Consider the following 24,003-nt stretch of genomic DNA (forward strand, 5'->3'; position numbering starts at 1 on the left):
TCCAACAAAATGTTCAAGTGAACTAGATGCACCCATGTGCAACTCTCAATACTCAAATCACAAGTGGGAGTAATCCATTCCTATTCAACTCCTTTTGACAAATTGCTAAAGTTGGAGTCTCCTTAAATAATCACAAATGGGAATCATCCATTATTACTAAGTCCCTTCTCAAAGATCACAAAGGTAGAAGTCAACTTAACAATCCTTCTCATATTAACAAATTGTAAAAAAGACAAGTCTCCAACAAAGAGGTCTTTCTTGTAATATAAATAATATGACGCAGAGGGATCCTCGAAGTTGCCAACGTCTTTTTTCCAATCTCATGCCGAAGAATCAACTATGCAAATCCAATGGAGAGGTATGCCGACTCACCTAGCACCATCGCAACCAAATGAAAGTTAGAACAATTCATTCGAGCTCTAGTAGCCACGCTTCCGTGCCGGACGAGCCATGGGATAAGACTTAGCCAAAATTTCAAAAGCCAATCCAAGCATGCAAGGTGAATTGATTAGCAATTTAAGAATCGATCATTCTGGAGGTTGGTTGAGGGAAGATCCACCTTCAGATGGGGGATGGTCATGCATCTTTGCTAGTGCAAAGCACGGGTTGTGAGTACTCGTCATATCAAAGTGTTAAAATTTTCCTGACTTGCCTACATGTTAATTGCTGACGTGGATCAACTCCTAGCCCCTCTACCTCATATGGAAGTGACCACTTTCATATGCATGGCCTCTTCCTACCCCCTGAGTAGAGGAGGCTTTGTTGCCCTTCCACCTATGAACTGCTTCTATAAGTCTCTCCTCCCTTGTGGTGCTCGGCTTATTGGCTTTGCCCCTCCTCGCGCTTCCCGCAACCTCTGTTCGCCCCAGCCTGATCGCTCTTCGCATAAAAAATGGAGGTCCACCCGGCCTTGCTCCATCTTTGCACCGACTTCCAGGCGCTTCTGTGTCACAGGTATTCTGCTGTAATGCAGTGTGTGATTTCTCTCTCTGTTATCACCTCATTCTGCTCCTAGCGGGTGGCTTACCTCTCACATTGTGGTTTTTAATATGGTATCTATTGCTTGGAATTAGTTAAGTTAGATGATCAAGTTGTGCGCAAACGTTTCTGGCTTTTGAAATCATGGTAGGTGCAGTGGTACGGTTGTGTAAAGTCATTCGCCTTGAAAAAACACTTACCAATATGGATTTGTATTTTTAACACTTTTAAGTGTATGTGAGGATGTTATAGAGCAAAATAACGACTGCTTAGCTTATAGCTTTAGCGCTAGCATGGAGTCATTACTGTTTATCATTGCATTTTGTTGTCACATGATTCAACAATCTTGAGAAGACAATAATATAGTGTTTTAAAAAATGTTAATTTCCAATAGGCGTGTCACGTCTGCTGTTATTACCCAAAAAGTAAGGACGTTGGTGCCATTTTTATGTTCTTTTTTTTTTGTCCTTAGCTCTTACGGCATAGATCCCTTTTCAAAGGGCAAATTGGTTGATTTTTGAATGGTGCAGCATCTCAGGACAAGCAGCCTGCTACAGAAGACAGTTTGAGACCTTGGGTTTCCACTATAGGGGAGAATGTCAAGGATTCAAAAAAAAAGAGCCATCTACAAGTAGTTTTGTTCTCACCACAGGTATTTGAAATTACAAATGTCTATTGTTTGTTATGCTCTTATTTATTTCTCAAGGGTTGTTGATTTTGAAGGTACTGGTTTGCATAAAAAGTGAGATAAAATGTTTATACAAGTCACATTCCAGAGATGATGCTTGGACGTAACTGAGAAAAGAATCACATTTTAAAACCTTATCTATTGTACCACAGCAGTTTCCATGTCAAGGACTTGGTGAGGAAGAGACTTTTAACAGTAGGTGTGAGTTTTCATAACATACTATCACAAACTACAGGACTGCAAACGAGGTTCGTGATAGCCAAAGAAACAGTTTTTGACAGCAACTAAAACAGATTGAAAAGAAATAGAAACATCACCATATCAGTATCAGTGGTCAAGACTATAAGTTTTAATGGATACTGTTGAAACTGTGTAGTTATTCGCATTTGCATCCATTTGCAAGTCTCTGAGGCCAGACAATGGTTTCCTTGGCACAGGTAATTTAGCAGCCCTAGTCCGCATGCTTGAACACAAAACAAATTCCCTTTTGTGAGATTGTCATTAAATGAATAATTTATCATTTGCATGACTTACATAGTTAGGGCAAGGCTCATAGTAGGTCAAAGTATTTGTCATCAGGTGTGAGTGATGAGACCATTTTTGTACCTCCAGGGCAAGGCAAGTGTCTCCTACCTCCTTGTGGGCTATAGATGTGCGCTCCACTGTTTGCTGTTCTGGAACTGTAGCCAAACTCCGATGACCTGTGCAGTGTACTGCTCTTCACCCTGTAGGTAATCTGCTGGCTGTACTGCTTGTCCTTTGGATGGTCCCTCAGCCTCCCTGCTGCCTTGGTAGATAGCCAGAACTGGTGGCACTGTAGAATAGATAGGATGCAGTGTGCTTAAGACTGAGGGGCCTCATATAGGCTTGGAAACCCTTCAAAAATAACTGACCCAGTCTGTAAACTGGCCCGACCTGATCTGCAGACCAAAGCTCTCTAAATGCTGCGCATGCCGCAATCTGGGTCACATGTCAGTGTCTCAGACCTGCGCCTGGCTGCTGGGTATCCTGCACTTCCCTGACCTGCCGGTGCCTTCCAAACAGGCCCTGGATGCTTCAGTCTGCTGCACATTTCTGCAGATTTGCTTGCAGACTTCTGAACTGGACCTGACAGCTCCGTTTTACTGTCCTTACACTGATTCTTCTGCTCCAGGCTGACGCTGCTCCAGCTGCAGCCATCTGACACCCTTTCAACTAGTCCTTGCTGCCCACATGGCAGAAGGCACGCTGCCCATGTGGCAGCCCTGCCAGTGCATTTAGTTTTGCCCCTGTGGATGACCACGTGGTATCTCTGACTCTCTCTTGGTGCACCTACCCCATGCTCTCCTCAATTGGGGGCTCATAGGTGGGGAGGTGACCTACAAATCTCCAACAGGGTGTGCACGGATCATACTATCATTAGATTGCACCCCACTGCATGAACACAAGTAAACTAGAACATACAGTAGTCTACATAGTATCATACTAATCTCCCGTGCATGCAACTTCTCTTTGACATAATGCTAATGAGCCACCTCAATGTGCTTCGTGCGAGCATGAAACATAGGATTCTTTGCCACTGCTATAGCACTCTGGCTATAAGTGAGAATTGTTGGAGGACCCTCCAATGAGAGATAAAGATCAACAAACAAACGACGCAGCCAAACACATTCAACTATCACTGTGAAAGTTGCCTTGTCCTCAGCTTCACATGAGGAAGTAGCCATAGTAGATTGTTTCTTGCTCACCCAAGAAATGCAAGCTTTGCCCAAAAAAAAACAATTACCACTTGTGGACTGCCTAGTGTCATAGTCTCCAGCCCAATCTGAGTCATTGTAATCATGCATATGCAAGTCACCTCCCTTGGGAAACATCAAGCCATAAGACTTTGTGCCTTGCAAGTAACGAAAGATGCGTTTTACAGCATGCCAATGTGTTGTCTTTGGGCTGTGCATATACCTGCTCACCTGAGATACTGCATACTGTGTAGAGAAGGGGGAAGGGGCAGATTTGGAGATGGGAGAGAATAGCAGAAGGGAGGGAGGAGAAGGGGAGAAGAGAGAGAAGGATGAGGGGATAGAGAGATAGTGAGAGGGAGGTGAGAGAGTGTGAGCATAGGCAGTAGGTAGCAGGAAGGAGGGAGAGTAGATAGGATTAGATGTCACGTCAAAAGGTCCCTTGTATATGAGAGGATGGTACTTATATAGTACCTCCTTGGCCCTTTAGACCCGTCTATCTTGCAAACATCCCAAATACTAATTATCCTAACCCCCACTAACTTGACCCACTTTTGGCCTTCATTACAACCATCCCTCCTTTTAAAAAAAAAATTTTCCTCAAAATTGCAGGTGATGGTAAGACCCCAAGGCCCCATGCTGGTAAAACGAAGCATACTCCATGGATGCCACCAGGATCAAAAGGGAAAGTGATATTTCCTTGTGCCTTGAGTGTTGTGGCAACTCCAGGATCATGTGGGTGATAATCCATCCTAGCACGATCATCATCCGAAAGCTTCATAATCACATAAGTCTTGGATGTTCCCATGGTGGTTGTTGTGCACACCCCATTGTGCCTTGCTGCCCACTCGTCTCCACATGGGAAGCATTCATGGCTATGCCATATACCCCATTTGATAGCTTCAATGAACTGTCTTGGCATTGCATCTTTAATCATGCTACCCTTACCAAGTCCCTGCTATGCGTGATGGAGTTTATGGTTTTCAATCTTATGAGTGACTATCATGAGATTGAAACTGCACTATGTTGTGTTTTTAGAGGATGAGTTTGGGAATGTTCCTGGATTCATCTAGGTATATGCTATCCTTACCAAATGGGAAGGACTGGAATTCACCATCATAGCTGCTGTATTTGGGCTCAAACAGCTCCAAAATTGTCTCTAATCCTTCAGCATGCCATGGGCTCACATATAAGACAGCTTAGGGCTGTAATACTTGGATGCTGGAATACATATCCATCAAATGTCTTCCCGAGAAACTGTATGTGCTGAAACATGGTATGTCTAGCCTCCAAACAGCCACAAAATCTGAAAGAGGAAAGTCAGGCCTACTAGGAGTCATGTAAGCATGGTCCCACCACGTATCCATGTGCATGTCAATGCTGTAGCAAGAAGACAGCATAAACATGCACATGTCCCAAAAGCAATCAGCCATGTGTGTCCCAAAATGCATGTGCTGACCCCTAGTCTAGAAAATGCTTTCCATATTGATTGCATGTGAGCACCCTTGAACAAGTCATCTCTGCCATAATCCTTGAATACCATTAACCAAGATCCAATCAAGCACTCTAATGAGTACCCCTTCTTTCTTGAAGGTGAGGCATGAGCTTGAATATGTTGATGTTCAAGATGTGCTGCAACTAAATCTGTAACAAAATTACCATTCACTGGCTGCATGCTTCTGGGCCTATTCCCAAACAACACCAACAGGTTGCATGCAACATGAACATTAAAATTGGACTGACAAGGCCTAGCCATACATTCTCGTGCAATCATTCTGTGCAATGTGGCTCCTTCAAGCTCGGTTAGTTTTCTTGCAAAGCTGCCTCTGCTTAAGATCTCCATACAAGGGACAATTCCCAAGATTGATATCATTGTAGGGTTTCCAATCAGCTGATAAATGAGGTTCCATAAATCCTCATTGTGAATGGACTGAAATAGTGGCATGTACATAAGGTTGTGTAATACATTGCCCCTTAAAGATGATTGCATCAAAAATATCTGTTCCATAGCCGAAATGCTCAAATCTGACAGTAAAGTGGACCCATTTCCATCCAAGCCTGAAAATCTCTCTGTCAAGCGACCAATCATTTCAATACCATGATCCCCATATGTGATGGCATTTTGCAGGTGGCCATGAGTGGACTGGCAAGCAAATGGGTTGTCTTCCTGTGATCCCAACATCTGGAATAACTGCATGCAATATAAAGCATCATGATGCCCTGAAAATAAATATGTAAACATTGGCCCAAACCCCACAGCATCACACTGCATTTGGGCTGCAATCATAACAGCTGAATCTTGGGGGTTCACTTGCTGACTCATCTCTGCCACTTGCTGGACAAAGAATGTCTTCATGTATTTCTGAATTTCCAGCTCATTGCATGCCAATATCACCCACATAGGTTTGTTCAGCCACCCTGCCATGATATTACCCACATAGGTTTGTTCAGCCACCCTGCCATGATGCATTGAAGACAAATTATCTAGGTAGGCCCATGTAAGCATACTATAGATTCAACAAGTGTCCCACTCGTCCCGCAACCCAATGTGTGTTGGGAATATAGCATCCATTCCCATAAATTTGTCCAGGCTGCATTTGCTGTGGACTAGACTTCTTGTAGAGCCTCATGTCTGCCTGAGATTGAGGCCAACTTCTCTCATAGGCATTGTGCTGAAACATATCCAAGAAATAAATGCTAGAGGGATGGGCTTTCCCAAAAGCATCTTGCATATTTGCATTAACACCTGCATGGTCTTCTATTCTTTTTTCCTTCGTAGAGACCAGACAATGCTCCATACTCACCTCCTCAAAGTTTGCATGCCTAAAAGTAGCAATTGTAAGCGCATCCACATCCTTACCTTGCTGGTCAACATATCCATCTTGATTTTGCTCACCCTCATTTGATTCCTAAACAATCTTTTCACTGATCAAGCCTTCATTGACATTGTTATGTTGGCTTATTCCATCACCCTGCATACATGCATTTCTTCCATTAGTATGCTGAACTGTAAGAGCACCATCTAGGGCATTATATTGTTTCTGCAAACTGCAATAACAGTCCATGTCTTGCTGTCCACTGATAAAGCAGCCATTCTCTTGCTGTCCACTTATGTTCCCATCATGTGGGCTGTTGGTTGTATTTGAGCAGCTATCCCCACAGAATCTTTTAGTATTTACAGTTTTAATTGCCTGCAGACAACCAGATTTTTGTCCTGCATATTGATGCATCTTCAATGGCTTTAAAACGTGATTTGACTGCATGCTAGGGAGAGGCATAGCATGGCTGGGCTGTGCTGGCTGCATTACCAATATTGGCATGACTGCATTCTTCTCAGATATTTGCTGCCCACTTTTATAGGCTTGCATAGCCTTTGGCATAACTCCCCTCAGCATCATAGCTCCAACTTGGTGTCTGGTCAAAGTAGGAGCATCATCCTTGCTAACAAAAGACCTCCTAGCCTCTTCCCTGGATTCCCTAAAAATGGGGTCATCGTCTGTCCTGAGATTCCTGGAATAGGTATCCTTCCCATCCCCATTGTTTCAGTCCATAGGAGAAAGCATGGGCTCTTGCATTGCAGTGTGCACAACCTCTCTGATCTTCTCGCAAACTTGTTGGCCCATTTGCTTCATTGCCTCAGCTTGGGTCATGCAATGAAGCATCGCCAAAAAAGCATCCATGAATTTAGCCCTTGAGTCATCAAACGTGTGCATTGCCAAGCTCTTGGGTGCTCCCAAAATGCCAACATCTGGTACTTGCTGTCCATATTCCTTCCTGCCAATTGAGCTGCTGTTTTCATGAGAATACTGATCCCCACAAAATCCTTCAGTAGTTGCAGCTGGAATCACTTGAAAACCACCAGATTTTGGTCTTGCATCCACAGGCATCGTCAATGGCTCTGAAACATGGTGCTGCGTGTCAGGGAGTGGCATAACATGGCTGGACTGCCTTACAAGCATTGGCAGAAATGCATTTTCCTTAGTAATTTGGCAGCTATTTTCATAGGCTTTTTGAGTGTGTGTCATAACTGCTCTAGGCTTTATAGCTTCAACAATAGTTGGCTGGTCGATGGCATTCATATCTCCACTTTTAGCATAGAATAACCTCTGTGTCCGTTCGAACACCTGAATATGTAAGGTACAACAACCATCATATATATCCCGACGTTGCAAGGTGTTAACGTGCTTGCAATGCACTAACCTGTGAGACAAAAGTGTATCTCAGCATGGAGACCACTTGAAATTTGATGTATGGCGATCTTCTCAATAAGCCCAAAAGGAGAAAATACCTGATGCAATGCATCCAATGTAATGGGGTACAACAGATTGTGGATGGTAATCAAAAGCATTCCATTGGACTGCGAATCTTCCTTATGTTGAAGCTTCCCTAAGCTTTTTGCATGCTGGTGAAAGCTCTGCATAAGCTTTCTGAAACTAGAGGCATGCTGCCCCATGATGCCTCCAAAGGCATGTGGCTGTCCCATGGTGTGTAACCAAGCTTTGTTGCTGTCCCACTATGCCAAATGCATGCACGTATGCTCAATTCGTGTCCATCTCAAAGCGCTGGAGAGGCTTGGAAGAAGGTGGGTGAAGAAGTTGCCATGCACTAGGCTAGCTCCCTACAGGACAGTTTCAATCTGACAGAGGTGGTTGCCCCCACAAGCAAGTACGAATGCAAGGCAAAGATCTGCTGTAAATGTAGTGTGAAAAACACTGAAAATGTTAATGGAGAAGCTCAAGAGGAAGGTTGATGAAGAGGCTTCAAAACGGAGTCCAAAAGATCCCAAACGGGGCTGTAAAAGGCCCTAAGAAGGGGCTGTGAAGAGCTGTCCTTCTTGTCTCTCTTTAAAAAAAAAAAAGAAAAAAAAAAGGGGGGGGGGTGTTCCTTAAGTCACCTAGGACAGTTTGGACTCCTAACCTAAAGATTGCTTAGACACTTAGGACCACTAAGACATTTTTGGTTAGTATAACTTAACCCTAGTAAAACTTAGCTCAACCCGGGTTTCCTTAACCACTAACCTAACCCTTTAACTAAACCCCAATTACCTAACCGACCCAACTAACTAAACCTAACCTAGCTAACCAAACTTGAACCTAACCTAACGGACTAACCCTAGTTAGGACCTTGGACTAAGGTCTAAGGTAGGGAAGCAAAAAAAGAAAGGCGGCGTAAAGGCGAGCAGCGGCAGCGCGACGAAGGCGGCGGGATGGCGTCACGACGGGTCGCGGTGGTGTCACGGCGACGCACTGCAAGGGCGAGCATGTCGTGACAGAATCATAGAGTCATGGACGGTGTCGCGGGAGAGGTCAGCTACTGGGTTGACGATTTGACGAGCAGCTAGCAGGTGAAGGCCTCACGTATGACTTGGGATCCTTGACGAGCAGCTTGCGGGTGAAAACCTCACGTATGATCTTTGAAGGCCTCAACGCAGCTTGCGGGTCAATCAGTCAAACCAAATAACGAGAGAGGTAGGATCACAAACGGAAGAGCTGGCTCGTGGTTTGTGACTGGTTGCTGATTCAAAAGTAGATGCAAGAGGGCTTGCTGTCGTTTAGGCGTTGCTTCGAGCGTCAGCACTGATCGTCAGGATTGGATTGTGTCTGTAGCATGCACTGGTGGTTTTTGCAATTGCACTTGGATGAAAGCTTTTGGCTGTGCCCTTCGATTTTCACAGTTGGACAGCAGCTCAACGACTGAAGGGTGAAAGGGAAGCGCAAAGGTGCCAGAAAAGGGTGCTCTGATACCAATGTGGAGAAGGGGAAGGGGCAGATTTGGAGATGGGAGAGAATAGCAGAAGGAAGGGAGGAGAAGAGAGAAGAAGGGGAGAAGAGAGAGAAGGATGAGGGGATAGAGAGATAGTTAGAGGGAGGAGAGGATGGTACTTATATAGTACCTCCTTGGCCCTTTAGACCCCTCTATCTTGCAAACCCAAATACTAATTATCGTAACCCCCACTAACTTGACCCACTTTTGGCCTTCATTACATACTGAATATCAGGCTGTGTATTGCACAAATAAATGAGGCATCCAACCGCCTGGCTGTAAAGTGTGGCATCCACTAATTCACCTGCATCATACATAGTAAGCTTCAGCCCTGGCTCCATGGGAGTGGCCTTAGGCTTACAATCTTACATGTTGAATCTATCCAAGAGCTTTTGCACATACTTGGATTGAGACAACAATGCCACGCTTGTCTTGTCAAATTCAGCTTTCAATTCAGCCTTGAAATCTGCAATTATTTTCTCATTTGACCCTATAAGTAGCATGTCATCTACATAAAGAATGATGACTAAAATATCCCCCCCATCCTTGATGTAGAGGGTGCTTTTAGTGGGACTATTTGTATAGCCCCTTGCTTGCCAGGAAGGCATCAATCTTGGCATACCATGCACGTGGGGCTTGTTTCAGCCCATATAAAGCTTTATTCAATTTGCAAACTTGATGTGCATTGCCCGAAATTTCAAAGCTAGGAGGAGGGGCAGATTTGGAGATGGGAGAGAATAGCAGAAGGAAGGGAGGAGAAGAGAGGAGAAGGGGAGAAGAGAGAGAAGGATGAGGGGATAGAGAGATAGTTAGAGGGAGGAGAGGATGGTACTTATATAGTACCTCCTTGGCCCTTTAGACCCCTCTATCTTGCAAACCCAAATACTAATTATCCTAACCCCCACTAACTTGACCCACTTTTGGCCTTCATTACATACTGAATATCAGGCTGTGTATTGCACAAATAAATGAGGCATCCAACCGCCTGGCTGTAAAGTGTGGCATCCACTAATTCACCTGCATCATACATAGTAAGCTTCAGCCCTGGCTCCATGGGAGTGGCCTTAGGCTTACAATCTTACATGTTGAATCTATCCAAGAGCTTTTGCACATACTTGGATTGAGACATAACAATGCCACGCTTGTCTTGTCAAATTCAGCTTTCAATTCAGCCTTGAAATCTGCAATTATTTTCTCATTTGACCCTGTAAGCAGCATGTCATCTACATAAAGAATGATGACTAAAATATCCCCCCCATCCTTGATGTAGAGGGTGCTTTTAGTGGGACTATTTGTATAGCCCCTTGCTTGCCAGGAAGGCATCAATCTTGGCATACCATGCACGTGGGGCTTGTTTCAGCCCATATAAAGCTTTATTCAATTTGCAAACTTGATGTGCATTGCCCGAAATTTCAAAGCTAGGAGGTTGTTTGACATAAACGTCTTCTTGCAAGTCCCCATTAAGGAAAGCTGTTTTTATGTCCAAGTGATAAACATTCCAAACAAAAGTTGCAGCCATGGCAATAACTGATCTGATAGTTGTCATCCGGGATGTAGGAGCAAAAGTCTCCTCATAATCTATGCCCTTTTTCTAAGCATATCCTTTGGCAACCAGCCGTGCCTTGTAACCTATCAATGGACCCATCTGGCTTCCTTTTCACTTTGAAATCCCATTTGGTACCAATGGCATTTTTCCCTGGTGGTAAATCCACAACATCCCAAGTTTTTCTCAATGGACTGCAATTCATTGTGCATGGCATTCATCCAGTGCACATTATCCTTGGCTTCTTCGAAAGTATCAGGTTCTTCCTCATCAAGAAGAGTACCTGCATAAGCTGATTCAATAGAAAGAGCCCCCCCTGCGTGCCTTGCTGCACTACGAGTCTTGCCAGGCAAAGGTGCCTCAAGTCTACTCTCCCTGAGAGTCTGTAACAACCAGTTTGGAACTGTTTTTGCTGCATGTATCTCTTGAATCTCTTGCCTGACAACATCATCCACTGCCTGTGGAGGAACAAAATCAGTAGGTGGCTGAATTGGGGCATGTGGATCAGGAGGAGGCTGCTGTAAATGCTGATTTTCAGCATGAGTATCAGCTGGGGAACCAAAAGCAATAGGAAGAAACCCCTCAAAAACATCATCTGAAGAAGCTGGAATAGTGAATTCAGCATGTGTATGAGCTGAATTCTCTGAGAAAATTACATCTCTACTCACAAAAATCTTGTGTGTGGCAGGATTGTAGAGACAATAGCCTTTGCTTTTTGCACTATACCCAACAAAGATACACTTCAGTGCCTTATCTAACAACTTATGTCAAAACTCCACAGGCACGTGGGCATATGCAACACATCCAAAGACACGAAAATGATCCACTTAAGGCTTTCTCCCATGCCAAGCCTCGTAGGGAGTGATTGTCTTCAAAGCCTTTGTGGGAGCCTGATTCAAAACATAATTGGCACACATGAGCCCTTTGAGCCATAATCTGTGAGGCAATTTCTTGCTAGTGAGCATGCATCTATCCATCTCCATGAGAGTTCTATTTTTTTGCTCAACTTTGCCATTTTTTAGAGGGGTAAGCCTCACTATAAGCTGATGTGTGATGCCTTTCTCCTTAAAAAATGCCTCAAATTCATGAGACATATACTCCCCCCCTTTGTCAGTGCGAAGTGTCTGCACCTTGAGTCTTGTCTCATTTTCAACCTTGGCCACAAAGTCTTTGAAATGCATAAACACATCTGATTTAAAAAAAAAAAGCCATAGACCCAAGTGTAATTTGTGTAGTCATCTATAAATGTGACATATTGCAGATAACCACCCAAAGGTGTCCTCATGGGACCACAGACATCACTATGTATGAGCTGTAATTTTCTTACAGCTCGTACTGCACCATCCTTTTTAAAGGGAAATGTATGCATCTTACCGAGGATGCATCCTTCACAGGCATGAGGAGGAGGTGACTCCAAAGGAGGCAATGCATCAACCATAGCATGCTTCTGAAGTGTCATCAAGCTGCCATAGCTCATGTGTCCATCTCCTTTAAAAAAAAAAAAAAAAAGAAATAGACTTCTATTAAGTAGAGAAAAAAACCCGCATGCCATAACTCCACATGCCATATCATGTGTCTATATCTGGCATGCCATAACTCCGCATTCTGCATGGCAGCAGTGGGAGTGTTTACTGCAAGTGCAAGATCGGATCTTTTCTCATAAACATCAAGCTGAAAAAGACCCCGATACAAAGTGCCAGACAACATCAGACTATAATCATTTTCTTTGTCTCGGACTACACACTTGGCATCTTCAAAGATGACCTGAAATCCTCCTCGACTGAGCGAGGACACTGAAAGTAAATTCTTCTTGATACCAGGCACATAAAAAACATTAGAAAGTGCCATTCGTGGAGGTAAGTATAATGTCACCCACTCCACACACTGAATAAGAAGAATTTTTTGCACAAGTCACCCTCCTTCCAGTGGGTGGTGCATGTAGAGATGCAAAAAGACTCTTCTTGGAAGTGATGTGCTTGGATGCACCACTATCAAAATACCATGTGTTCAATGTCTCATTGACACTGAAAGTGCATGCATCCTTCGAAGGGTGATAGCTGCAAGTCAGGAAAGCATGAGAATCATTCTCAAGAGTGGTTGTAGTATTTGAATCAGCCACTTGAAAATCTGAAATGCAAGACAAAAAGGCATAATCTTCTTCCACAAAGTTAGCTGTAGCATCCGCTCCTTCATGTGCACTAGGGGCTGATGCATGTGAGACAAGCATACCCGAATCCTTTTTCTTTTCCTTTGCTATTCTCTTCTTGCATGCACCAATATAGTGACCCGGCTTCTTGCAGTAGTGACAAATACCCTTCCTCGTTGGCTTCTCTGCATCACCTTTAGCCTTGTGAGAGGGCTATACGGAATCAGCTTTATGCTGATGTGTAGGCTAATTAGCATGTTGCTTTTGCTGCCCTTTCCCTTTAGGCTTGAATTTTGAAAGCATAGCATGCTCGCCAGCCCGTGTGGCCATGTTCTTCCTAGTTTTCTCCTCTTGCAACAAGAGTCCTACCAACTCATGAAAAGAGAGAGGATTGTCTCTCTCCCTCAATGACAAATTCAGTGAGGTATGAAAACCGAGATATGACTCACGAAGAGAATTTAGAGTGGTGATAATCATTTTTGAATCAGGAATGATCTCATCTATATTCAGCAATTGTTCCCTCAAATTCTGAAGCTTGGTAAGGTGAGCATTCATGGAATCACCCTCATCCATATGTGTGTGAGATAGCTCTCTCTTCAGGAAAGAGACCCGGGCATCATTTCTACATGCTCTCCAAAATATCCCAAGTTGTCTTCGAGGTCATGCATGACTGGAATGATAAACCTTTTGATAGAAAGGCAAATAATTGAAAGAGTTTGTGCATCACGTGAATCCCACCTTTGCTGTTCTTGTGTGGGAGGCACCAAAGCAGCAACTGCTACTCCGAACACTTGTCCTGCACCTTGTGCTTGACCTCTACCTCTTCCTCCACCTTGTTGAGGAGGAGTGGTAGGTGCAACCACAGTCTTTGGCCTTGTCTCATCTCCATTGACATAATCCCATAGGTGTTTGCCAACTAAGATATTGCGAATTATAAAGCTCCATAAGGAGTAGTTGGTGCCATCCAACTTATCCTCGTGTGTAAGAACACCAAAAACCTCATTGGGGTTGTTCTGAGCCATATCTGCCAGATAAAACAAAAAATGCAGCAAATCTGACAAGTGAAATCCCTTCCTGGGATCAAAGATGCACAACCAAAGTCAAAAAAAAATTTGCCTAAAATGACAGCTTGCTGTCACAGCCTATCAAAGGCTTAAAATGCACCAGAATGCTCTGCAAACGCCAAAAATCTGCCAAATCTGTCTGCAAAAAATGGCAAATGTCTGCAATGTGACTCAATCTGAGTTCAAAATTGCCTGCAAAACTCCCAAATTGTCTATCCATTGCCAAATTGCATCCAAAATGCAAAAGCTCCAAATTCCTGCAAGAAATTGCAACTGAAAGAGGACAAATTGACTTAAAAGCCCCAAATGTTGTCAAAATTGCACTTTGTCTGCAAAAGCCCCAAGTTTGTTTGCAAAATTGGAATGTAAGACCAAAAGCCCCAATTTCTGGACAAATCTGCAATCTGCTTGCAATGTCTGTCCAAGAATGAAAAGCACTCCAAAATTGCAATGTGCTTGCAAAGGACTCAGAAGCCCCAATTTCTTTGCAAAAAGAAACATCTGCAAAATGATCTTGCAAGGAGACCTTGCAAAGAAAACCTGCAAAGGTACGGATAGCAGTGTACGGGCTGTATGGCGCATTCTAGTTCATATGCAAGTTGGCACATTCATCTTATAATCCTAAATGGACGACAATATCTAGGGGATAACTATTCTAACCTTACTAGTACTTAGGCTCTTGGATTCCTTGGGAACATGTAAATATACCGTGATTCCTACAGAGAACTCTTTGGGGGAACGATGTCCCTATCTTGGGCACTTCTATTGGCAAACTGCAACATTGCATATCTTGCAAAAATGATCTTGCAGCATCATTCTTGACTTCCTTGAATTTGACCATTATTGGTGACTTAGGTTGAAAGCCGTACATAAGCATAACAAGATTAAAACCTGTACTTGAATGCTTTGCACTATTATAAACAAATTCAATCATAGGCAAATATTCTGCCCATGAAGACTGTCTTTTGGAAACATATGCATGAAGCATATCTTCCAAAACTTGGTTACTAGTTTTGTTTGGCCATCAGACTGTGCATGTTCAGAGGAACTCAAACTAAGAGTGGTATCTAACTTGTCAAAGACAAGTTTCCAAAAGTCACTCGTAAACTTAGAGTCCCTATCACTGACTATGTTAGCATGCAACCCATACAAATGAAATAATTGCTCAATAAACAGCTAAGCCAATTGACTTGCTGTAACGGTTGATCTAGTAGGTAAAAACCTAGCCATCTTTGTCAAGTGATCTACTATAACCCATATGGCATCATGACCCTTGTTAGTTCTTGGCAAACGCATGATAAAATCCATGGAAATACTTTGTAATAAACCCATGCTGCGTAGGCGTTTATCATTGGTCACTTGACAAATTCGGCAACCTACTAAATAGTTTTGAACAAATTCCCTCATCTTAGGCCAATAGAAAGTATGCTTCACAAGAGACAATTCCTTGTGTATCCTTGGATGTCTTGCACTAGGTGCATCATGACACTCGCGGATCTAAGATCCAACACGTCTGACATCCGGTATACAAATATTTTCATTTGGGAACAACAATCCATTCTAAATCAACCACCGACCTCCTACCGCATGTATCCTAGGTGGCACAATCCGTGAGTCTTGGTCAATTATGGAGCTCCCATCTTGGACCTTGTGCCAATAAGAACTGAAATGACTATTATTTGTGCAAAGCCCTCTCAAGGATTGGAATAGATTAGAGAATACCTCAGTAAATGAGGTAGCATTTACGATCTTAATTTGACTAAATATCTGCTACACTATTTATGGAACCTTTCCAATACCAGATTTCAAAACATTAACTTTGCCCATGTGGTCTTCTCTCCCTAAAATCAGTCCCATCATACACATAGTGGATTGATGATCACTAAATACAACAAATCTGGAACCATACAGATAGTGTCTCCAAACCTTAAGAGCATACACTACCGCATAAAGTTCCTTTTCTAGTTTGGGCCAACGATTTGTCATTTTGCATAAAGAGACTCCGCTGGTCTTTAGAAACCTAGTATAGCCGCTTATGCCTGGGAACTGATGACGACATGTGTTGCTTTGCTTGCTTAGTATATATCTTCCTTTTGTTTTTCAAAAAAATTTGTTACCTCTTTTTTCTTCTCTTTCATTTTCTCTTTTATTTTCTGTGTAGAGTTTTGGACTTTAGAACAACAAAAAATCTAAATTTATACGATTGGATATATTCTAGTCTTACATAGGTATATTTTACTCTAAAAAACTACTAGTCTATCCTCTTGAAATAATGCTACCCCAATCACATAATCACTCTCATCATCCTCCAAAACATAAGACCGGGTAGGATCGGGCAATGCTAGGACGGGTGCATCCTTGACACAAACTTTCAATGTGTCTAAAGCCTTGTTTAACTCTTCATTCCAAGTGATAGGCTGATTGGACTGATGTCCACGGCCTTTCGGTATGTTGGTCAAGGGAGCCGTGAGTTTAGAATAATCACCTCTTAATAAGACAGTACATCCTAGGAAAGAACGAAGTTGTTTCATAGTTTGATATATCGGCCATTCCAAAACCTTTTGAATACGATCTAGATCAATGCTAACCCCTTTTCTTGAAATCTTGTGTCCAAAGTAAATGATCTTTTTCATGAGGAAGTCACATTTACTCATCTTGGCATATAACTGATTCTGTCTTAGTAAGACTACGACAACTCGGAGGTGACCAATATGGTCCTCTAACGTCAACCAAGATGTCATCCAAGAACACGATGACAAACTTGCCCAAATAATCGCGGAACAAGTAATTCATCATTTGTTGGAAGGTTGTGGGAGCATTGTGAAATTTAGATCTACCACTACAAGCACATATACAATGAGGAATGTAAGAAAAGAGTTTTGAGGTAGCAAAATACTTTGTTGCAAGTAGAGAACTTCAGCTACAGAGACCTTATTGGGTTCTCTTCATCCCTACGGGGCTTGTTGGAGGACCTCAAGCTCACAAAGAAAGAATTACAAGGAAAAACATCACACACACACTATCACTAAGACGTTCAGGACGACCCATGCAACAAGCCATGTATATAATCCGCCCACAAAGCGATTACAGCTTCATTAGCTTGCAGATTATGGTGGAGTGAAGGCGAAATACCAGCTAGGCATCTCGTCACCACTCTATCCACCTTCATGCATTCTGCCGTGCTACCACATGTCGTTAATCTCACTAACCAAACGTTGCCCTCCATGCAAAGGATAGTCACCTTGCAAGGGTTGTATTTCCAACAGCCCCCTCAAACCGAAGATGGGGGCAAAGGACACATAAATTTTGATTAAAAAAGCTTCACCAAATCTGAGGTAAAACAAATTGCTTCCTGCTTAAAAAGTAAAGCATAAAAGATCCAAAAAGAGACTCCTCCTCAACAAAATCAAATGAGAGTTAAGTCATAACGGGTTGTGAAAATCCACCATCTACTATCATAGAAGGAGAAACACCCAAAACCAAGTTGCAAGGATAATCAAGACTGTTGCAAGGATCGCCAGGAGTCTCTTATTTGAAATCAAAGTGCAAACACCAACCTAAAAGGCCCAGTTGTCATCGACTGAGCTCGAGCTATCAACGCACAAACGTGCAAACTCCTCTACAACATGCACAATCTCCTTGTTCACCTTTTCCTTGGAAGCTACATCGTCATGTTTCTTGTAGCAGAAGTCGTCGGTGTGACTTGGTTTCTTACAGTAGTCACAGTGGAGTTGCCTCCACTCACCTTTCTTTGAACCTTTCTTTTATCTATTTACGGCATATGCATGCTCTTCTTCCACATAGGATATTTGGCAACACTCTTCATCTAGTAGGACGCATGTTTGCATTCACCCTAAGCTCGATAATAGAATTGCTTTTGAATCATCGTCATCAACCCTAACACCCAAATCGGATGATTGGCGAAAAATTGAATGCATGCAGTTCATATGCTCACCTAGAGTATTTCCTTCCTTCATAGACAGACATAAAAATTGTTGTTTAAGTAGAACTTTCGATTTTTCTAAGCGTGAGCCAAACAACGTCTCGATGGTGATCCAATTGTCATGTATTGACTTTCCAAAATCCAAGTGGTGATGATACTTCCTTTTGCCAAGAATTCTGAATGCCTTCTCATTTCTATTCTCCCATTGACTCTTTGTGTCGGATGTTTCTTGCTTCTCTTGCTTTGCCTTTCCGTGGGTTTTTTCTCAGTGCCCGAAACAATAGACCAGAGACCCTTCTCCATGAAGTATAGGCGCATTCCAAGCTGCCATGCAGGGAAATTCTCCCATGTGAAAACCACAAGCTTGGTCGAGTATTTCTTCATCTCCATCTCGAACGAAGCTCTGATACCAATCGGGAAATCTAGATCTACCACTACAAGTATATATGCAACGAAGAATGTAAGAAAAGAGTCTTGAGGTAACAAAATACTTTATTTCAAGTAGAGAACATTAGCTACATAGACCATAGCATCACACACACCATCATTGAGACGTTCTCGATGACCCATGCAACGAGCCATGTGTATAATCCTCCCACAACGCAATTACAGCTTCATCAGTCTGAAGATTCTGGTGGAGTGAAGGCGAAATACCAGCCAGGCATCTTGTCACTGCTCTATCCACCTCCATGCAATCTGTCGTGCTGCTACATGTCATTAATCTCACGAACCAAATGTTGCCCTCCATGCAAAGGATAGCCACCATGCAAGGGTTGTATTTCCAACAAGCATTGGTCAATCCAAAAGGTAATACGAGAAACTCGTAATGGCTATACCTAGTCCAAAAGGTTGTCTTCTCTATATGTTTCACATAAATGCGGATCTGGTGATAGCGAGTACGTAAATCAATCTTAATGAAATACTTGGCTCCGGCCAATGTGTCTATTAAGTCATTAGATCTAGTGAGAGGATATGTATTCTTAATTGTCACTTTATTCAATCGTTTATAATGAACACACATTCTCCATGTACTATCTTTTTTCCTCCTTAATAAGACAAGGTGATGTAGTGGTGGGCGTATATAATCCATCTTCGGGTCGTCCTGAACTTGCCTAGCTAACTCATCCTCCTATGACGAGCTCATCCTATAAGGTGGAATACTTATAGGCTGAACACTAGGGTCTAAGTGTATGCGATGGTCGACTATCATTTGTGGAGGTAAATCTTTCGGCAATTGTGTTGGAAATGCATCATTAAATTCAGCTTCTTTAATTCCATTCGCTCAAACACAATTAATTCATTCTTGCGGTGAACAGAAACAACAAATGAATTGGGATCCCTTGGAGGGATGAATGTCATCACACTGAATACATACTTGGGTGCCTCTTTGCAAAAAGAAAGTGTATGATTGTCCCAACCAAACTGAATAGAGTGGATTTTAAACCACTCTATCCCAAGGAGCAAGCCTACATGATCTGAGTGCATAACATAGCGTGCCAAACATCATCGTAGGCGTGAATCTTGATTGGAACGTTCTCAACCTTGCGATCCCAAAACTACTTCCTGGCCGGAAGCTGCACCTCGTAGGTGTGACACCAGGTGTCATGGTGAGTCCCAACTTCTGCACAAGTTTGTAATTCACAAAATCGTGAGAGCTGCCCGGATAAAAGAGCGTGTACATGTTGATCCCTCATTTCTCCATAGGCTCGAAAAAGGTAATGGGAGCCAAACAATTATGATTAAAAGTGCAATTACAAGAAATAGGGCAAGTAATGGCATTAATTGAAATACCTGTCAAAGAAGTCTGGTGGCAGCTTTAGACTTCCCTCCTTGACTTCGTTTTGGTTTAGTGTCCCTGCAGTGAACCCTTCTTTTTTGGAAACAACGTCCCTCTTTCTTGAGACACAAAGGATCTTGATTGTCCTTTGTCGAATTCAGCTTCTTCTTGAAAGGGCTGTCCAGAGACTTGTCCTTTCCCTCCTATATTCGAATGGCTGGCTGCCTCGTCACTATATGTACGCATAGTTTATGGCCTCCTGCATGGTACTGCTGTTGTTCTTAACCTAAAGTCGATATGAATCAATTAATCCAGCAACAAAGAATCCCAATAAAGTGATGGGATCCATCTGAATTTCTATGGATAAGTCTCGAAAGTGAGATTCTGCTTGCCTATGTCAAGGGCCTTAAATTTGCCCACAATGCTGTAGTCTTCCTCCTCCTCGAAGAATTCTTTCTGGAAAGTCTCTTCAAATTCAGCTCAGGTGGTAGGTTTCGGCTTTAATCCTTCCACCAAAGGAGTGCTTTGCCTGACAAGTATCCTACTGTGAGCTGAATTATTTTGTCATCAGCATAGGGATGAAATTGGAAGTGTACCTGCCACTTGTGTAGCTAAGTATCTACTACTTCCTTGGTTTGGCCTTTTGTTCTTCCAAATAGTGATGTTTGGGCCCAACACAGAAGCCATAGCATCTACTTGAGTAAGAGCCTGGATGTTGTTGGTCATTAATGTGACGAAAGTCTATAGTGCTTGAATCTTGTGAATGATTCAAGGTAACCGCATCAAATCTTGCGTCCAAAGTGGTCAAAAAGTCTTGAAAGCGTCCTTTGTGACCAAATCATCATATAGACCCTGATCATCACCTGCATGCAGGTCCTCAACCATGATCCAAAGTCATAGTTTCATCATGGGAAGAGTGATTGGGATCAGCCATAGGAAGTTTCTGCAAATTGTTGACACTGGAAGGTTGCAGGCAGAGAGAAAACTGAAATCGCTTGGGCAGCAAATTTCAACTTCAAAGCCCGAAAACTGCCTGGGAGGTAGAGTAAGAACCAAGATGCAAATTCTGAAAGTGGGAATTTGGGCTGTGAGAGGGAAGAAAACTGCAACAATCACAGTAGACAAGCAAGAGAAAATATGCTGGAAATGATGCGCAAGCCTCATGGAAACTCCTACTATGAATCGCAAGTGGTGTAGTACAAACTCTTGTGGATGGAAGTGCTGCCCCAAGAGCATAGACTGATGTTTGAAGTGAAAGGAAAGGGATGGACTTGGTTTTATGACTGTGGGGTTGGCCGTAAAGCTGTGCTTTGGAAAGCTATGCTTTTGAAAAGCTGTGCTTTCCTCCAAAAGCTAACTGCTTTTAGAAAGCATAACTTTCCCTAAAACCAATACTTTTCCCCATAAAGTTCCTTCAAAAGCTTTTCCAAAAAAACGACTGCTTTTTTCCCCAAAACATAACTTTTCTTCCAAAAGCTAATTGCTTTTAGAAAGCGCAACTTTTGGGATCAACATAACATAGGAACGGAAACTCTTCCATGTATTCTGAAATAAATAAGATTCAAAATCCTCTGATCCCAAAGTTTTCCTTCACTTGACGTCAGCTAGACCTAATACAAGTGATTACTAGATGTGGTTGGGATTTGGAGCCTCTGCATTAGTTTATCGTTACTAAATTTGTGAGTAAATCCTCAGTCAAGTAGGATATAAACTTCATGTCCTGCATCAGATTTCCTAAGCGATTTCAAGCTTCTGCACACCTTTCCTATGATTCTTTGCTGATTCCAACTCAAAAACGAAATTTCCACCTATTCTATTGAAAAACGAAATTTCCTCCTTCTGTGCCTAGGGTAATCTTGCACTAAATCCACCTTCTCTGCTCAAAAATGAATTTCCCAAACTTTGATAGACAAACCAACTGGCATGATCCCAGCTGGTCTCCTTATATAGGCTTGAGCCCAGTGCGCTAGAAATAGCGCAAACCCTAATTTAAACCCTAATCATATGTGCCCTTGCAACTCAACTCGAGAGTATCGCGTGCCTAGTCCCAAGCCTCCTTGGCTTCCTGATCTAGTCTTGTGCGCCTAAAGCACATTTCAGATATGGTCCATGCACATGTAAAGGGGGACTGAGGGCTGTAGAAGATGCTGTGAGTGGATTGTTGTTTGCTGAGGCTGGGGGCTGAGTAGCACATTTGCTGATGAGGTAGAATAGGTAATGGAGGGCCTTTTATAGGCTGTCCTTGTTACTGCAGGCCGACTTGGTCTGTGATTGGCCAACCAATGTGTAGGCAGCTTGAAATAACTGCTTCTAGATTTGACCTTGGGTTACTGTCGGGACCTGACTAGGCTGTCGTGGCACCTATGCTGCATGCATTCACTGCTCTTGCTGATGTGGCAGTCAAATGACTGCGCCTGCATTATGCCATACTGCTGATGTCATCAGAGCTGCAAACACAACCTCAAACACATGAAACCAATACAATAAGATCCTTGTGGTTGCTCCACATAGATCTGCACGAAGTGGCTTCCTTCTAGAAGCTCTAGAATTGCTTCCATTTTCCTCCACAATCAAGCTCTCATCAGCCTCGACTAGCGTACCAAGGTCACCTTTAATCCCTTTTGTTTCCTGTCCAACGTCATGCCCTTGATCCACCCTAGAAAATTATCCTTGTTGCTTGCATCCACTAGCATCACCATCTCTACAAAGTCTATGATATTGGCATCTTTAGAAGACATGCAAATGGCTCCAAATGCTTCTATCTTGAGAATCCCTATGGAAGGCTTTCATGGTCCATTTGAACAAGCACCATAACCAAAGCATGCAATTGAAATTAACGTCAATGCATAGACAGAAAGCATTCTATGTTTTGCTTCCCATCACTACAAATTGGGTACCTCCTTGAAGTACCTATCATACTAGTAACCATCCTCATATCCATGTGTGTCCAACTGCCTTGCATTCTACCTAAAGCTGGCTTTCCTTATTCTCTTCCTCTATGGTGGCAACCACCTTGTTCTCAACATGATCGGAGCAACATCTGTTGTTCTTCAGCTTCATAAAAGGCTCGTGATCCTTGCTCTATATCGGGCATGTTCATAGTCATACCTAGATCAATGAATCCTGTCTCAGTGATACTGAGTGTAACCTCTAAGAACAAGTAAAACTCGTCAATTCCTATATTTGCCTTCAGTCATTGGTTGCTATATCTCTATGTTAGATCTGTATGTGGAATTCTTACACGCTTGCGTGCATACATTGAGTAGGGTTTAAAGCTTGATGTGATCTCAGTGGTTTAATTTATTCTCCTAACAATTGCATCACTGTTTTAGGATGTGAGTCCTTGAACTTTGAGGCTAGTGGGAATCTTGCCTCTAGCTGGCACAGGACCATCATTGAAACTTCAATTGAGTTTGCGATTTTTAAAATTGTCTATTAAAGATTAAGAACAAAATTGGAAATAGCGAAGTCAGAGAGGAACATCATTGAATGTAATCAAGTTATTATGTGAATTGAGGTAGCAGTCCATTTATTTTTCTTGTTGGGTTGGTGGTTTGGTGTCTGGGAGTTGCAGATTGCAGGGAATACCGGTTGCATAGCAAGAACATGTGCTGCTGCTTCTGTGGGTCTGCATCTTATTGAGGTAATGAGGTTAGAATACATGGTTTGTACCTCTTTGGTGGCCAAAGACTCTTCATAGAATTAACATAACCTTTTTGGGCATTGATGATGCAAGTAGGGACTTCATACGATTCATTGCTTGTAGGCTGGGGGGAGTGTGCATGATTTAAGGCTTGTATCTTTGTAACATGGTGAAGTCAAGCATCCATGAATGTGATATTTGTATTTCTTAATTAAAATTACAGATCATCTTTTCTTTTTCCTTGCATTTATTGGAATTAGAGGGTCAATGTCCCATTTGTGAGCCCCCAAATGAGGAGAACTAAGGGGCATGACTGACACGTCCCAGCACTCCTGAAACCCCTGATCTGCAAAATAACCACACACAACATCAGAACTGAGCAGGCTGCTCACCACCCAACCGTGACATCTACGGGATGTGATCCCGAATCAGAAGATGTCCCCCCGAGCCACGAGCTGAGCTACTGGCACGAACTCCCAATCAGATCCAAACCAGCCTGGTGTCCCATACCACCAGGTGGCGCTGTGAAGCCCTGGATCTGCCACTGGGCCTTGGGCTACGCTAAGATGCAGGCGCGCGTCCGCGACACAATCCAGGATCAGACCTAGCACCTGGGAACGAGACTTGCTCCCAACTGCACACCGAGAACTGAACCCCCTGGGCCTCTTTTATAGACTCGGGCCCCGGCGCCAAAAATAGCGAAGACCTATAAATAGTTCGTACCCTTGCCACTCAACCCGAGA

General features: G+C 42.9%; 1 protein-coding gene across 1 annotated transcript in view; it reads left to right on the plus strand.

Moving 5' to 3' along the window:
* Positions 1-607: 607 nt before the first annotated feature.
* Positions 608-24,003, plus strand: part of AGL26 (tRNA (cytidine(34)-2'-O)-methyltransferase) — a 51,781-nt gene continuing 28,385 nt past the window's right edge. Inside the window, exons 1-3 of the mRNA XM_087401324.1 lie at positions 608-954; positions 1,509-1,630; positions 23,192-23,260. Coding sequence (XP_087257450.1) covers positions 657-954; positions 1,509-1,630; positions 23,192-23,260 — 489 coding nt within the window. The 5' untranslated portion in view covers positions 608-656. The remainder of the gene's footprint in view (positions 955-1,508; positions 1,631-23,191; positions 23,261-24,003) is intronic.

This window comes from Dipteris shenzhenensis, chromosome 30 (assembly GCF_047967505.1).
Source record: "Dipteris shenzhenensis isolate YYH24624 ecotype China chromosome 30, Dip_SZ_1.0, whole genome shotgun sequence".
Taxonomy (NCBI): Eukaryota; Viridiplantae; Streptophyta; class Polypodiopsida; order Gleicheniales; family Dipteridaceae; genus Dipteris; species Dipteris shenzhenensis.